The sequence below is a fragment of the Mytilus edulis genome, chromosome 3, assembly GCF_963676685.1.
Source record: "Mytilus edulis chromosome 3, xbMytEdul2.2, whole genome shotgun sequence".
Lineage (NCBI taxonomy): Eukaryota > Metazoa > Mollusca > Bivalvia > Mytilida > Mytilidae > Mytilus > Mytilus edulis.
In genome coordinates, this window is record NC_092346.1 from 7143667 (window position 1) to 7161909 (window position 18243).

Genomic DNA, 18243 nt, shown 5'->3' on the forward strand with positions numbered 1-18243 from the left:
ATATAGTATGATTGCATGTAAGAAAACTATGCACTAGAGTCAAATGACATAAATGAAAGATACTATAGATCTATAGGCTACATGTAGTATACAGTATCTTTTAAAACCACAAAATCTAGCAGCTACAAATTTGTTTTCACTTAATCATTACCCACAAAAATGAATGATTTCACAGTTTTATGGATTCATTTATTTTTCAAAGATTAAGTCAAAATATGAATTTTAGTGGATATTCTATTTCGTGGTTTTTCCAATTTCTGCATACAAATAGATATAGGAAGATGTGGTGTGAGTGCCAATGAGACAACTCTTCATCTAAATAACAATTTAAAAAAAAGTAAACCATTATAGGTCAATGGACGGTCTTCAACACGGAGCCTTGGCTCACACCGAAAAACAAGCTATAAAGGGCCCCAAAATTACTAGTGTAAAACCATTCAAACGGGAAAACCAATGGTCTAATATGATTTGTTGAACATTTGAATTTGTGGTTCCCACAAAACCCATGAAAATGTGTATCCAAGAAATAATATTTAATCCACAGTATAATGTATGACAATTTTTCAATGAGAATAAGACCTGATTATTTGATCGCTACAGATATAACACTTGATGTTGAGACACTGAACAATGAACAGAAAAGATTACTCAATGAATGTGCTCAGCAGTATGGAATGAAAGATGAGGATTTTGTCAGGTAAGTCAAGTGTACCTGTGATATTTTTTTAGTCCTCTACCTAAGAAGTTGAAGGGGACTTTAGGTTTGCACTCCATCCCTCTGTCCATCCATCCGTCTGGCAAATCAGTTTTCCACACTTTTTATGCCCCACCTACGATATTATGCCCCTCTACGACCTTTGATAGAAGAGGGCATTATGTTTATGTTTTCTGGTCTGTGCGTCCGTCTGTTCATTCGTCCGTTCGTCTGTCTGTCCCACTACAGGTTAAAGTTTTTGGTTGAGGTAGTTTTTGATGAAGTTGAAGTCCAATCAACTTGAAACTTAGTATACATGTTCCCTATGATATGATCTTTCTAATTTAAATGCCAAATTACAATTTTTACCCCAATTTCACGGTCCACTAAACATATAAAATGATAGTGCGAGTGGGGCATCCGTGTACTATGGACACATTCTTGTTTCTTCATGATTGGAGATATTGATTTGATATGTAGTGTATTGTTTTATCATGACAAGTTACAGATCAAGTTCAAATTTTGTTCTGATTTGTTGATTTTGTGCAGAGTTATGGTTCTTTGACTTATAAATGCACATCAATAATCAGTGTTGAACACTTTTGCCATTCAATACTCATAGAATGCTCGTTATTTTTTTATTTTCAAGATTAAAAGTCGTAAAAAATTTGAAAACGAATGTAATATGATTTGTTTACCAATTAAATATTACAAAAACCTTGTGTATTTCTGACTATATGGTTGATATGAACAGAAACTTTGAATGTTGTATGTAACTTTTTTCCAACTGGCAATCCAAATCCCGCAGTTAAACTCCCTTTGCAGAACATTTTACATTATATGATTCTTTGTGACTTGCTCTTGTCATTGATATAAATGAAATAATTGCCTTTGACATTCAGCACACAATAATTCATCTATTGTATGTATTCTGATTGATTGATATTTGTTTAAGATGCAGTTGCAAAAAGAGAGCTGTGGTTAGTGCATCAGACTACTAACACAAAGGTTCCTGGTTCGATTCCCATTTGGGATGAAAATTTCAGGAACTCAATTTTCGGCTCTCCCTTGACACCATCTGCGAGTATGGTCTTGAGGAAACGATGATAGTCCATTGGAAGGGGACGATAAATGGCTGACCTGTGTTAAGAGGCAGCCATATCTCTTGCACGTTAAAGACACCCTTGTAGATTTCAAAAAAGAGTAGGCTAATGCCAGACATGACCGATTCGGAAACTCAAAAGTCCTAAATCATTTATTGGGATTTAGGTCAAATTTTATTTTTCAACAGAAATAATTTCGGTCATTTTGTTGAGATCGAGTTTCAAAATCGCCATATTGAACATATTTTTGTTTTCTTATCGATTTTATGTAATTAAACTGACACTCCAGTAAAGTGTTATAATCCTGAGGGCCCTCCTAATAACTATATTAATGCCTCGGGGAGCTTTTGGCTAATGATCGCTAATCTCTTTACCTGTGTTTTTAATTCACACCGGACTATTAATCACAAGCTCCAAATTATAAAGAAATTAAAATTATACCAACTGTCTTCATTATTTAATTACTTTTCAGCTAAGACAATTATCAATTATGATTAAAATTTAATTAAAACTTGATTTAATTTACGTAGAAAAAAGATTTTTTTCACTACAAACACACGTGCTTTGTTTACTATGTAATATGCATGCCTGAAATTCTCTTCCGCAGATTTGACACTAAATCGTAAATTTAAAATTGCTTCATGCTAAATAAAGCAAGTGCAACTATTTTCATTAATATTCTTACATTATTAAAGGTAAAACATCAAAAAGCCGATGTTTTCCTGTGAATTTGATCAACAAAACTAATCCCGGAAATGAGTCCGGAATTGTTTGTTTTAGTATTATCGCATTACATCCGGTTTTAATTTCGACTACAGAATTGAAAGAAACGTAAGCCATGACTGAGAATTTTATCATTTTGAGTCATTAAAATCATTTCATTTTTAAACTGTTGCCTTCCCTTAATTGCTCTTGATTGATTTTAGGAAAATGGTAGGATAACTCATGATGTAAATGCGACGCAACAGTGAAACAAGTTCGTTGATGCTACGAGTATGAGCATACTCATGCAGTAATGAGATTAATGTTTTTGAAAAGGGGCACTTTTAAGTTATATGAAAATGACCGAAATTAGGTGAAAAAATTTCCGGATCCTTGCTAATGCCGCTACAAGGCAGCACTCGCATCCGTAAAGTGGAAAGGGATTAATATAAGTTGCAAAACTTGTTTCCCAATCCACTATAAATATGTTTAAATTTAAATTAAAATTAAATTAGTTGCAAATATGTCATGCATTTTCGAATACATATACTTTTAGTATAGTTGTAGTATGAATAATTGTCACCATTCAAACTACTTATTTTGTTATTTGATTTTTAAACAGCATGTTACAAAGAGACAAAGAGGAAGCTGATGCTATGAAACTTGCCAGGATATTGGAGGAGGAAAAGGCACAGTTTGCTGTATGTATTAGAGAACATTATTGCTTCCCTTGTTTTGAATGAAAGGTTGCTAAATATATAACATAAATTGACTTAGTGGTCTCTCGGTTGCACAATGTTCAAGCTAATTGGGAGACCCTGGTCTTGATCCGGTCTCTCAGTTGCACAATGTTCAAGCTAAATGGGAGACCCTGGTCTTGATCAGGTCTCTCGGTTGCACAATGTTCAAGCTAAATGGGAGACCCTGGTCTTGATCCAATCTCTCGGTTGCACAATGTTCAAGCTAAATGGGAGACCCTGGTCTTGATCCGGTCTCTCGGTTGCACAATGTTCAAGCTAAATGGGAGACCCTGGTCTTGATCCGGTCTCTCGGTTGCACATTGTTCAAGCTGAATGGGAGACCCTGGTCTTGATCCGGTCTCTCGGTTGCACAATGTTCAAGCTAAATGGGAGACCCTGGTCTTGATCCAAACTCAAGACTTTAACACTTGGTTTTGTTAGTTCTCCCTCAGCATGATTCATTTTGGAGTTAAAGCTGAGCAAAGATTGCTTTATAAGGCCTGTTGTGTGAATAATTTTCATATTTTGGAGTTGAAATTATTAATGAAATACAATTTCTCTTTTTTGAAAAGATATATTTTAAACTCTTCCCTTGTACCTATAATTAATTCAAAGTTGATTTTATTGTTGAAATATAAACTTTAAAGCAAGAATCATAAATAACAAGTCACTCTTTTCAAGTTGTTGTCAGGATATAAAAAATGTATGAATCTTGCTTGAAAATGATTTGGTATCCCTGAAATGCAAATAGATAAAATAATAAATGTTTTTGCAGGGAAGAAAATCAAGAAGAGAAAGAAGAGCTTACAAGGAAAAAAGACTTGCAGGGAGAAAGCTAAGTCCACCAAGGTATATATAGAACTGTATTTTATAAACATATTACAACAATGTGTTAGTGAATAAGTTGTCTTTACTGTCATATGATTTTCACTGAAAAGAACAAGTTTTTGAAAGTTTTGCTATTAATCAGTTATATTCAAATGTCACATAATTACTAAGTATATGCACTCAGATGGACACATACAACCTTTAATTATCTTTTTAATGACAAAAAATAGATTTGATCACTTGCAAGACATTTTGTTTTCACACATATTGTTTAAGCTGCAATTGTAATATAAATTCAAGATAAAATTGAGAATGGAAATGGGGAATGTGTCAAAGAGACAACAACCTGACCAAAGAGCAGAAAAAATCCGAAAGGCCACCAATTCATCAACCATCTTCAACACAGCAAGAAAATCCTGCAATGGGCTTCAGTTGGCACCTTAACAAAATGTGTACTAATTCAATGAAAATTGATGCCACAATAAACTCAAAAACACATAAATAAACTAAAATTCAAACGCTAAAGTGATAATTTGTCAGAAAGAATATTTGAAAATTATATTTTTGTCAAACTATTAGATAATGAGGCTGAATATAATATTTTCTAGCTATGCTGCCAGAGATAGTCCTAAATATGAACCTTATCAAAGGTAAGCATGAACTTTTTATCAGAAAAGTCCTAAATATGAACCTTATCAAAGGTAAGCATAAACTTTTTATCAGAAAAGTCCTAAATATGAACCTTATCAAAGGTAAGCATAAACTTTTTATAAGAAAGTTCAGGAATAAAAAATCTGAATTGGTCTGTAATGTTTATCATGTGATATGAAATAACCATCAATCAATCATTGTTTTAAAGTTTTTGTAGTAATATTTAGGGAATAAAAGTCAACATCCAACAAGTCTGTTTACAGTTTCCTTCAGGAAATACCTGTAAAAGAAATAAGTAATTATTTGGATTTAGTTTTGTTAGATAGGATAAATCAAGACCTCAGGCTCAGAATTAATGTCACATTGTTAATATTTTGACATACATTGAAACCTCACATTATTAATATTAGAAACCTAGTATCCTTTTCTATGATTTCAATATGTTTAAGACTTTTACACACAGCAAATCAATGGAAATTCATAATTTTAATAAATATTTGCAGTTGCTGTTTTAATCTACTATGCAATTTATAAAATTATTAGTACTTGCATGGTCTACAGAAATTTTACAATGTTATCTTGATATCTCAAATAAATGTTTGTTATCTAGTAAACAAGTTTTGTTCTTGGCTCAATAGTTTTAAATTATCTTGTTAGTTTAAAGCTACTCAATTCATCTCTGTATCTTGTTTGTTAAAAGCTACTCAATTCATCTCTGTAAGGCCATATAAAAATATATGTGTGGTTCCAGTTACCCTACCGTCCCTACTTTTTGTCTTAAAAATAGCCTACCCTAAAAAAATTATTGTCATTTTTCATCAAGCACTGTTTAAGTCAGAATGTTGCTTCCATAGACTCAATGTTAAAAAAAACCCATAAAATAAAAAAAAAATCCTTACATACCTACCCTTACTTATTTTCTGATGTAACTGAAACCACACATACTATTTTATTTGGCCTAACTATTTGAAAACTAGATCTGATATTATTGGTTAGATATATTGTATCATTCTCTGCTATGTTTTTTTTTGTCACATTGTGTATATATTATGTATGGCTATAGCATATCATATTTGCTTTTGCAAATAAAATATGTTTTATTCGTTTATTTATTTTTTCAGGTCATCATCATCGTCCAAATCAAGGTCAAGATCCCCAGAGAGAAAAGACAAGATGTTGTTTATAACAAGTTTTGGAGGTGACAGTGACGAAGAAAGAACTGTTCATGGGCCATCACTCCCTAATACTGATAAGATAGATAAATGGTCGGTGTTTATTGTAGTTTTTCTGGGGACCATCGGTGAACAGTTACATAAAAACAGCCATCATTCTGTTAATTGTAATTTTTATGTCTATACTTTTGTGCCTATACATAAAAGATGTATAGAAAATGGACTGTATGGCCTAAGCGAACAATAAAAGATACGTGGACTAGATTTATACACCGAAGAATTGAAAGAACTGTGTTGATAACAAGCTTTTGGAGAAAATGAACATTTGTTTTCATAACTTGTGTGAGTCTGCAAAAACAAATGACCTGTTTGTTAGGCAGTAGTGTTAACTTTTCTGTTTGGTTTGCTATCTGGCAGAAATCAGACGTATCTGGTTTTCTTTTGAAAATCTTCATGTTGGTTCACAAGTGAATGTAAAAGAATATTTTTGATTTAAAAATGAATATGTGTACTTTTAAAGAACATGCAATGTCGACAAATGTACTATCAGTTAATGTAAATGTACTATCAGTTATACTATTTATTCAGCATATGAATATCTTAAATCTTCTCATAAAAAAAACAAAACAAATATCACACATATTTAAAAAGATGTAAACTTTTAAAAATCTAAATCATCGATTTCAGTAAATCAATAATTAAATTGATATCTTTCCTGAACTAGAAATGTGCACATACACTTTCATACAAGTATTCAGCATTTTGTCTACGAAAATTTGGCCTGTAAGATGGAGCCTGGATCTTTTTCTTGTGACAAGATCTTGGATCCACAGGATATTTATTAAACAATGCAGTTATCTCTCATATTTCTTTATAATGAACAAGTTTTCCATCACACAATATAGGATTAAGTGTTTGTGCTTATTCATGCATGAACATGAAAAAATTGGAAAACTAACAAACCATTATCTAATGATAAAAAATATTAACATTTGGTTTTCTGCTTTTAGGGATAAAAAGGCTAAAAAGAAAAAAGACAAGAAAAAGTATAGGAGATCACGATCTCGGTCACCATCTTCAAGATCAAGGTCGCGTGATCAGAGAGAAAGGGAAAAAGTAAAAAAATCTACAGTTAGATCCAGGAAAGAAAAGGAAAAACATAAAAGAAGTTATAGTCGTTCCTCAAGTCATAGTTCATATTCCAGCAAGTCATCTCGTAGTTCAAGTTCACGTTCAAGATCGAGGTCAAGGTCAAGATCTAGATCCAGAAGTAGATCGTATTCTTCAAGGTCATCGTCTTATGATTCTAAGTCAAGGTAAATATTTGCAGTAGATCCACAACTTAAGTTGCATGTTGACCTGGAAAATAGGAAGTAACTGATTGCTTTAGATTTTTTATGAGATAAATAATGCCTAATAGATTGTATTTTTGAATTCTGATTGACCTAGAAATTTTATTAAAATATTTGAACTATTCAATAAAAATAAAATGTATTGCAGAAATTGTTAGTTTGATATTCATTTAGATTATGTTTTTAGTTTTTTATTTAGTTTTTGAATGGGATCGTCAAGAAACAAATTCGAAGAAAATTGCTGAATGCATCAATTTAACATGCTAACCCTTATGAAGTTTTTGGATGTAGAATGATAATAATAGAAAAAATTTATATGGAAAACAATTGTGTTCTTTTTTTAAAACAAACCCTTTCTTAGATTATGGCATTAGACATAAATCGAATTGAATAATCTTTCCTGAAAGGTATATTTTCGTGAAGACAAAAAAAGGAATTTTATCTAAAATTTCAAATTAAAGAAAGTTATATCTATTGAATTCAGATCAATTTAGAAGTATTTTTTAAATGCATTATTTATTTAGGTCACGGTCACCACAGAAGCCAGTTGTAGCTCCGCCTATAAAACGCTACAGAAGAGAAAGTTTATCATCTAAGTCAAGTGATTCTGAAAGTGATCACCGAACATCATACCGCGGCAGAAGAGATGATAGACATGACAGGCATGACAGAGGTGACAGGGGTGACAGGAATGATCGGAATGACAAGAATAATGATAGGAATTCTGGTCAAAGGTAAGTACTGTGGGTTCATTGTACATGTTTTCTATTGCTTGTTAGAAGACTTTAGCAAAATCACAAAATCACATATTGAGGAAAATACAATATTTCCTCAATCCTCCAAAGTTGGTATTGAACATCAAAAATGGAGAATTCACAACAGTAGTATTTAGTAAACTGTAAATTTTGTAAATTTCTAAAAGTTTTTAAACATTTTAATTATTTCTCAACCTGTTAATTTATCAAATCAGTATGCTCAAACTAATTAAAGTATTTAAAGTTTTTCTATTATTTGATTGTATATTTTATATATATATGATATTTCTTTAATTTATTTGATAATGATAAATTAATTATAATTGTTATGCAGTTGTATTAGCATTGACACATCCCATGGTTTATTGACTTAGTAACTTTGGCATAAATTACATCCTTAACGTTTTAGTTAGATCTGTTTAAGGGGAATCACTTATGGGTTAAAATCAAATATATCATAATCTTTGGCACATCTCATTTCCATGACAATTGTTAAGCCCTGTACCTTTAGTCATGGTTTATTGACTTGAATATTTTGCATAATTTACATGTTAAAGAAGTGCTGTTTTAATTTCAACATTAACATTTTACAATCAAATTAGTAAAATGGTGTTACATATTCTGTGTTAATTTATATTAAAGGGTTTTATCATGAATACCTCCGACAATACTGAAAATCAGTATCAATCAATTATTTTTAAGTGGTTTATGTCCCTTGAAATACATATTATATTGAAAATTGCTTTGAATGGACTCTCAAAATAAGGTTGTGGAAATATATAGATTTAGGATTATTAATTTTGCTTCCAAAATAAGAATACTCCAATGTAATGAGGACTGAAAAGTTTCAGAAGGAAAACACATTTTATGATTGTTGTCTTAATGCCAGCTGATTGTTTTGTTTTTCGGATGTTCAATTTTGCAGGAAATCACACATGTTCTGTAAGGACATTTTACATAAAGTCAATTAGAACAGATTACAGTGCATATGCAGAAGAACTGTAAAGAAATTTCAGATGTTGGATTCAGTAATAGATTGATTTTTCTATTGTTATTAGAGAAATTCCATCTATATCAATGTTAATTTAGTTAGAGATGATTATATGTCAGAGTCAAAACAAATACTTCCTCTCTTCCACCAATAAGCTAAGAAAAGAAAACCCAAACAACTCCAATAAGAAAATAAAAAGGACACACACAAAATCAAAAACCAAAAATGTATGGGAGAAAGAAAATACAATTATTACCAAAAGCAAAGCTAATGAACAAAAAATACACCTGTAAAGTCAGCTGATACATGTACTTAAAATAAGATTACTTTGGTAATTCCTGATAAATGTTGCTACAGATTGTATTTAGTGCATTTTCTGTTTTCTGATTATCAACAACAGCAGTATAAAATATTTTAAAAGTGATTTGCTTTCAATACCAGTTTATGAGCTTTTGAATGTTTAATTGTATGTAGAAACGTCTTATCCTATCTCTCAGTGATAAGTGATCATGGGATATCTATATATAAATATGCAACAATTTCTAGTCAGATAGGTGACTTTCAATACAATAATTGTTTCTGGGGTGATTCCTTTGGTTTTCCAGTGTCAATCAAGATTATCTCCCCTTGACCATGTTTACTCCCCTTTGGCGTCCTAACTATTCTTGTCGCGAAAACATCTGGAAATTTGCAACTGGACATTGAGCAACCATCAATAAATCATTCGATAAACATTTCAATATAAAAAACAATATTTATTAACATGTATTTTTAGCTCACCTGGCCCGAAGGGCCAAGTGAGCTTTTCTCACCACTTGGCGTCCGTCGTCCGTCGTCGTCGTCCGTCGTCGTTAACAATTTACATTTTGAACTTCTTCTAGAGAACCACTGAATGGAATGGAACCAAACATGGCATGAATGTTCCTTATGAGGTGCTGACCAAGTGTTGTTACTTTGTAGCCGATCCATCATCCAAGATGGCCGCCAGCGGGGGACTTAGTTTAACATAGGACCCTATGGGAAATGCATACAAATGACTTCTTTTAGAGAACCACTGAATGGAATGAAACCAAACATGGCATGAATGTTCCTTATGAGGTACTGACCAAGTGTTGTTACTTTGTTGCCGATCCATCATCCAAGATGGCTGCTAGCCGGGGACTTAGTTTAACATAGGACCCTATGGGAAATGCATACAAATGACTTCTTTTAGAGAACCACTGAATGGAATGAAATCAAACATGGCATGAATGTTCCTTATGGGGTGCTGACCAAGTGTTGTTACTTTGTAGCCGATCCATCATCCAAGATGGCCGCCAGCAGGGGACTTAGTTGAACATAGGACCCTATGGGAAATGCATACAAATGACTTCTTCTAGAGAACCACTAAATGGAATGAAACCAAACATAGCATGAATGTTCCTTATGGAGTGCTGACCAAGTGTTGTTACTTTGTAGCCGATCCATCATCCAAGATGGCCGCCAGCGGGGGACTTAGTTTAACATAGGACCCTATGGGAAATGCATACAAATGACTTCTTCTAGAGAACCACTAAATGGAATGAAACCAAACATAGCATGAATGTTCCTTGTGGAGTGCTGACCAAGTGTTGTTACTTTGTAGCCAATCCATCATCCAAGATGGCCGCCAGCGGGGGACTTAGTTTAACATAGGACCCTATGGGAAATGCATACAAATGACTTCTTTTAGAGAACCACTGAATGGAATGAAACCAAACATGGCATGAATGTTCCTTATGAGGTACTGACCAAGTGTTGTTACTTTGTTGCCGATCCATCATCCAAGATGGCTGCTAGCCGGGGACTTAGTTTAACATAGGACCCTATGGGAAATGCATACAAATGACTTCTTTTAGAGAACCACTGAATGGAATGAAATCAAACATGGCATGAATGTTCCTTATGGGGTGCTGACCAAGTGTTGTTACTTTGTAGCCGATCCATCATCCAAGATGGCCGCCAGCAGGGGACTTAGTTGAACATAGGACCCTATGGGAAATGCATACAAATGACTTCTTCTAGAGAACCACTAAATGGAATGAAACCAAACATAGCATGAATGTTCCTTATGGAGTGCTGACCAAGTGTTGTTACTTTGTAGCCGATCCATCATCCAAGATGGCCGCCAGCGGGGGACTTAGTTTAACATAGGACCCTATGGGAAATGCATACAAATGACTTCTTCTAGAGAACCACTAAATGGAATGAAACCAAACATAGCATGAATGTTCCTTGTGGAGTGCTGACCAAGTGTTGTTACTTTGTAGCCAATCCATCATCCAAGATGGCCGCCAGCGGGGGACTTAGTTTAACATAGGACCCTATGGGAAATGCATACAAATGACTTCTTTTAGAGAACCACCGAATGGAATGAAATCAAACATGGCATGAATGTTCCTAATGTGGTGCTGACCAAGTGTTGTTACTTTGTAGCCGATCCATTATCCAAGATGGACGCCAGCGGGGGACTTAGTTTAACATAGGACCCTATGGGAAATGCATACAAATGACTTCTTTTAGAGAACAACTGAATGGAATGAAACCAAACATTACATGAATGTTCCTTATGCCGTGCTGACCATGTGTTGTTTCTTTGTAGCCCATCCATCATCCAAGATGGCCGCCAGCATGGGACTTAGTTTAACATAGGACCCTATGGGAAATGCATACAAATGACTTCTTTTAGAGAACCACTGAATGGAATGAAATCAAACATGGCATGAATGTTCCTAATGTGGTGCTGACCAAGTGTTGTTACTTTGTAGCCGATCCATTATCCAAGATGGCCGCCAGCATGGGACTTAGTTTAACATAGGACCCTATGGGAAATGCATACAAATGACTTCTTTTAGAGAACCACTGAATGGAATGAAATCAAACATGGCATGAATGTTCCTAATGTGGTGCTGACCAAGTGTTGTTACTTTGTAGCCGATCCATTATCCAAGATGGCTGCCAGCAGGGACTTAGTTTAACATAGGACCCTATTGGAAATGCATACAAATGACTTCTTTTAGAGAACCACTGAATGGAATAAAACTAAACATTGCATTAATGTTCCTTATGAGGTGCTGACCAAGTGTTGTTACTTTGTAGCAGATCCATCATCCAAGATGGCCGCCAGCAGGGGACTTAGTTTAACATAGGACCCTATGGGAAATGCATACAAATGACTTCTTTTAGAGAACCACTGAATGGAATAAAACCAAACATGGCATGAATGTTCCTTATGAGGTGCTGACCAAGTGTTGTTACTTTGTAGCCGATCCGCCATCCAAGATGGCCGCCAGTGGGGGACTTTTGAATGAAATTAAACATGTTCCTTTCCTTATCAATGAGGTTGTGTTGTCACTTTTAGCCAAATTTTATATTTTTTCATATGATTTCAAAAACCCAAGTAGAATCAGGTGAGCGATACAGGCTCTTGAGAGCCTCTAGTTAAAGTGAAGCTATGTATAAATATGATTGACATTGAGACTGTTCTTTTTTTTGTAGGTCAAAAATTGAGACCAAGTTACCTGGTAAAAGTGCATCTTTAAACCTTCAAGTCAGTAAGAATGAAATCTATGTAATGATAGAAAAAACATATTTTTGGTTATCCCTGCTTAAGACATTATAAAAATATTCCTAGATTATCGTCCAATCTTTTCACACTGTTTCTGTTATGAAAAGTGATGAATATTTTCAGAATAAAAATTGGATTTTGTCCGTTCGGGTTGAAATTTTATGGATTGAGAATGGAGTTCTTACACATGCCCCAGAAATTGGGGAAGATTCAAAGCATTTTAAGTCAGAGAGAATCTACAAATATTTTTATCATGTCTATAAGAGTGTTTGGCACTATATAGCTATGTTCTTAACTTCTAGTAATTTTTTCTCTTATCATTTTTTATGTAGCAACAAAAATTTTATTTATATGTTTAGATACAAATTTTAAATCTGATAAAGTTCTGAAACGTGTATGATATTTTTTCTGCCTTATGTTCTGTAACATATGATAATATTAAGGTTCAATAGTTACATTTACACATTTTGAAATACATTTGACTGCCTGTCATATGAGGAAAAGTTTTATTTTGAATAATTATTTCTGCATTTCCAGTAGTTTTATAGTTTTGTCAAGCAGATTGTCTTTACAAGCTCATATTTAAACCATCTGACATGTTCACTACTGAAAAAAGTAAAATCACAACAATACTGAACACTGAAGAAAATACAAAACGGAAAGTCCCTAACCAAATGATAAAACAACAACTGTCATACTCCTGACTTGGTACAGGCATTTTGAAACGTAGAAAACGGTGGATTAAACCCGGTTTTATAGCATTAAACCTCTCACTTGCTTGACAGTCGCATCAAATTCCATTACCGTATATTTACAACAATTCGTGAACTAAACAGATATAATAGTTAAAACTGTCAAAATAGGGGTACAGCAGTCATCACTGTGTCACAATCTCAATTAGAACAAAAACGAACAAATATTTAACAAAGAAGCACAAAAAGCATCTTATCTATATAATTGGAAATGGAAATAAAAATATCACACATTTTTTAAAACGTTTTTTTGTGCTAAGATTTTTATTGAAAATTGAAAAACAATGAGATGAGATGAGAATATAAGTGCTATTCTAAATTGATCCCATTTTATAAAAAAGAATATCTGTCCATCAGCAATTTTGATATGGCTGTCATAATAAATTTAAAAAAAAAATAAAGCAGATTTTTAAAGAACTTGATATTAACTTAGAATGCATCCTGAATTTATTCCTGGTGTCAAAATTTATGAAAATTGTAACTAATTTTTTTTAAATGGTATTGCTTTATTAGAATTAGTTATTAGGTTAAAGTGCTGGATGTGTGAAAACCTTTAGAACTTATTAAATAAGAAAAGACTAATATAAAGATTTGGAGATGTGTAATGATTGCCAATGAGATAATTTGCACTATCCACCAGAGCATAATGAGGAATATAAAAAACACAATCCATACGGTAAATACAACCCAAAAACATATTCAAAGATGAGTTTTTGTCAAGATATTTAGGATGCATGAACATTATTTTACAATAAAGCATAGAAACCAGACATGAATTCAAAAGATACAGCATAGATTTATATTTTCACATCATGAAGATATTTATCTTTAGTTCTGAAGTGGGTAAGATATATATATATATATTATGTGTAAAATATTTCAATTTAAATGTGAATTTGTAGGCAAAAATAACACCACAAGAGAAATTGAAAAGGAAGATGCAGGCTGCTCTCAACAGATCTTGTAAGTAATGAAGGACACTTAAGTCTAAAAAGTTTGGTCCTTGGACCAAAACAAAAATTGAAATAATATTAGATAAATATTTTGTTTTTATAGTAAAATTGTAAGACATTACAAATTTAAGCATGCGTTTTAGTTTTGTTCCAGTGTAGGAATTACCGGTACTGTAGAATTTGTGACCCTTTAAGTAGGACATTGGAAATTTATATTAAATTCTTGCTTTTAGAGAAATGAAAATCTTGACACCTCATGATCAGTTAGTGGATTGGACTTGCAGTTTTAACCATATCTGCATTGATCTGTATTCTGACCAAATTTATTATTAAAGGGGCAGTCAAGAACACATATTAACCAAATGCTTGTCCTATAAATGTGTAAAATGTAAAAGCCTTTAGTGGAAATATTGTATTACATATATATGCAATATTCAATGATTGTTTTTTTTTTCTCAGTCAAAGCAGACAAAAAGGCTGAAGTGGAAAGAACCATAAAATCTGAACAAGAAAGACTTGTAAGTTGTTCATAGTTGAGATGAGGATCAAATATTATTTAAGAGGGTTTAATAAGTTACCCTTTGAGTCGAACTCAGAATAATTTCCAGCAGTATGATAAATTAAGTTGATTTTTAAAGTCTTAAACATCTTGTTTGTTTCCCCTAAATTTATATAATAAGTAGATTTTGGCATCAATTTATCATGTTTATAGATTAATTGAACTATATCTTCATTTATAATGGAATTATTTAGTTAAACTTCAACCAGGAGTTAGTAATGTTTAAGTCTAATTTATAAATTATATTTATATAACCGTTAGGACAGAGAGGAAGAACTTAGAATTAGAGCTCTTGAGATGAGACGGAGAGAAAGAGAGAAAAGACATAGAGATAGAGGAGATAGTAGCAGTGATGACAGTCGAAGTCGAAGCAGGAGTCCTGATAGTGTATCATCGCCAGCTGGATCTGGTCCAAAGAGGAGGAAAAGGTGAGTCGTTATATATAGAGGTCAAAGCTAGAGTTCTGATAGTGTATCATTGCCAGCTGTATCTGGTCCAAAGAGGAGAAACAGCTGAGTCATATGTTTAGAGGTCAAAGTAGATTCCTGATAGTGTATTCTGTCAGCTGGATCTGGTCCAAAAAGGAGGAAAAGGTGAGTCATATGTATAGAGGTCAAAGTAAGAGTCATAATAGTGTACTATCAAAGCTGGATATGTTCCAAAGAGGATGAAAAGGTGAGTCATATGTATAGAGGTTCATGTAAGAGTCAAAATAGTGTATCATTGCCAGATGGATCTGGTCCAAAGAGGAGGAAAAGGTGAGTCATATGTATAGAGGTCAAAGTAAGAGATTAATAGTGTACCATTGCCTGCTGGATATGGTCCAAAGAGGAGGAAAAGATGAGTCATATATAATGAGGTCAAAGTAAGTCCTGATAGTGTACCATCGTCAGCCTGATCTGTTCATAAGAGGAGGGAAATTTGAGTCAAATTTAAAGAGGTCAAAGTAAGAGTACCGAAAGTGTACCATGGCCAGCTGGATCTGGTACAAAGATGTGGAAAAAATAGTGTACAATCACAAGTTTAATGTTTTTCAAAGAGGAGGTAGAGGTAAAAAATTACAACACCAAACATTTTGAAAATGACATAATACAACTACTGATAAACATCCTGATTTGAAATAGACGAAGGACTATGTGGTGAAATCAGACAAGTGTTAGAGATCTCAACCCACCTTAATCTGTGGACTAACAAAAGGTACATACAGAATTTACAATAAAAATAGGTATCAGAAAAAGACTCAGTCTAAAATAATGGTATAATAATTAACAAAAACACAAGTACAAATAATAAAACCTATTATACTGTATCAAAGATATATATTTGTTTCAAAAGATTCTGAATAAAGTCTGTAAATTCTAACTGAGTGATGTTTTTTTGTAGGTCGCAATCTAGGTCAAGGTCAAGAGAAAGAACAAGTCGATTTACAGATCACAGATAAATCTTTATTTAATTTATTAGACAAAATGATATTCATTTTTAAATTGATAATAAAGTAAATATTTATGAATTAAATGTAGAAATGTCATTGATCATGGTATGAGTGTTCATTGTAAAAACCACCAGATTTAGCCAAAATATCTGACAATAATGTATAACCTATTTTGACCATGTTTGTTTTCCATTGTTATGACATTAAAATGAACTTGTTACAATCTGTCAAGTTTTTATTGTTATCAATTCCTATAGGAGGGTCTAGATAGGGAGTCCCCATTTCTGTTTAGTAGGGAATCCCAATTTCTGTTTAGTAGGGAGTCCCCCATTTCTGTTTAGTAGGAAGTCCCCATTTCTGTTTAGTAGGGAGTCCCCCATTTATGTTTAGTAGGGTGTCCCCCATTTATGTTTAGTAGGGAGTCCCCCATTTCTGTTTAGTTCAATTTTGAGAGCATTTTTCATTGTTACTTTTTTTGCCTATTATTCTCTCTGCTCTATAAAGATCATCCAGGCCCTATTATTTGATCTTATAAGCTCTTGCATACGCCAATCTTTCATATCAGTTCGTCTGTACAAATGTATTTAAAGGGCAGTACCTAGGCTATCTGGAAATTGTTGGTAAATATGATGAAGTGGAGACTATATTTCAATCATCCTGTTCGTCCAACAAATATTTTGGTCACACTTTTGCCAATCTTTCAAATTTTCATGTTGAATGAACTTATTCTCAGATTTAAATCAACAGAATGCATTCATATTTGGTCAACAGCTTTGTAATCATGATCTGTAATGTGCCTGTCCTTTTTTTTTTTATCTGTCAGACACCTTCATCCTGTTTTCCTGCACTTAGAATGCCAAGATCAACAATACATTCAAGTCTTGTTACCTTTAAAAATTTGTAAGGGTTCCGCGGAACCCAGTGTCTCGCCTACTTTTGCTGTTAATCGCAGACTCAACAAAATGAGGAAAAACATCAATAAAAATTTCCCTCTCGATACTGTCTTTTGATTGAAAGAAGCTTCCAAGTTTGGTAAAAAATCCAGGATAGTTTATGAATCTAATAAATGTTGTATAAACTTTAACTGCAGACTGTATGTAATGTTAACTGGAAGAAAAACTAAGTCCATTGATAAGTAAAATACGGAAAAAGTGAATTTTTTTTTTACAAAATTTACTTCTGAATAATATCTTATGATCAGAAACAAGCTTCTGTCTAAGTTTGGTAGAAATCCAGGATAGTTTAAGAACATTATAAAAATTTTAAAAACTTAAACCACAGAGTGAATGTTTTGTTTCTGGCAAAAAAAACTAAGTCCATTTATAAGTAAAATACGGAAAAGTGGAAATTTATTTTTACAAAATTTTCTTCTTGATACTATCTTATGATTATAAACAAGCTTCTGTCCAAGTTTGGTACAAATCAAGGATAGTTTATGAAAGTTATTAAAATTTTTAAAACTTTAACCACAGAGTGAATGTAATGTTTCCTCGCAGAAAAACAAAGTCCATTTATAAGTAAAATACGGAAAAAATGGAATTTTATTTTTACAAAATTTACTTCTAGATACTTTCTTATGATCATAAACAAGCTTCTGTCCAAGTTTGGTAGAAATTCAGTATAGTTTAAGAAAGTTATTAAAATTTCAAAAACTTTAACCACAGAGTGAATATTTGTGGACGCCGCCGACGACGACGACGCCGACGCCGACGGAATGTAGGATCGCTTAGTCTCGCTTTTTCGACTAAAGTCGAAGGCTCGACAAAAATGATAAGCTGGGTATCAACAGGGCTTTATGTAAGGACAGTAGCCTATTGATTAATTAGCTGTATACAATAATGAGTCGTCAGCATGCCTAAACTGTGTCATGTGGCTTTCCTGACTGTGGGGTCTTGGTAGCTTATTTACAGCAATAACTGAACTGGCAACACTGAGGTTTTGAGTTCCCATGCAGTCTGTGGTAGGTGCTTTCA

At 33.1% G+C, this 18243-nt stretch overlaps 1 protein-coding gene across 3 annotated transcripts in view; it reads left to right on the top strand.

Annotated features, from left to right (window-relative positions):
• LOC139514151 (CLK4-associating serine/arginine rich protein-like) overlaps nt 1–16497 on the top strand; it is a 39365-nt gene extending 22868 nt beyond the window's left edge. Inside the window, exons 8-19 of one of the 3 annotated variants that reach the window (XR_011662572.1) lie at nt 601–697; nt 3122–3200; nt 4015–4088; nt 4676–4717; nt 5840–5983; nt 6901–7206; nt 7767–7976; nt 12505–12560; nt 14229–14289; nt 14739–14797; nt 15100–15266; nt 16222–16497. Coding sequence is in view for 2 of the 3 variants with exons in the window: in XM_071302933.1 (XP_071159034.1) it covers nt 601–697; nt 3122–3200; nt 4015–4088; nt 4676–4717; nt 5840–5983; nt 6901–7206; nt 7767–7976; nt 12505–12577; nt 14229–14289; nt 14739–14797; nt 15100–15266; nt 16222–16279 (1370 nt within the window). In the remaining variant the exon portion in view is untranslated. Of the gene's footprint in view, nt 1–600; nt 698–3121; nt 3201–4014; nt 4089–4675; nt 4718–5839; nt 5984–6900; nt 7207–7766; nt 7977–12504; nt 12578–14228; nt 14290–14738; nt 14798–15099; nt 15267–16221 lie in introns of all 3 variants that reach the window. The other 2 variants (XM_071302933.1, XM_071302934.1) reach the window with 2 other exon arrangements.
• The last annotated feature ends 1746 nt before the right edge of the window (nt 16498–18243 follow it).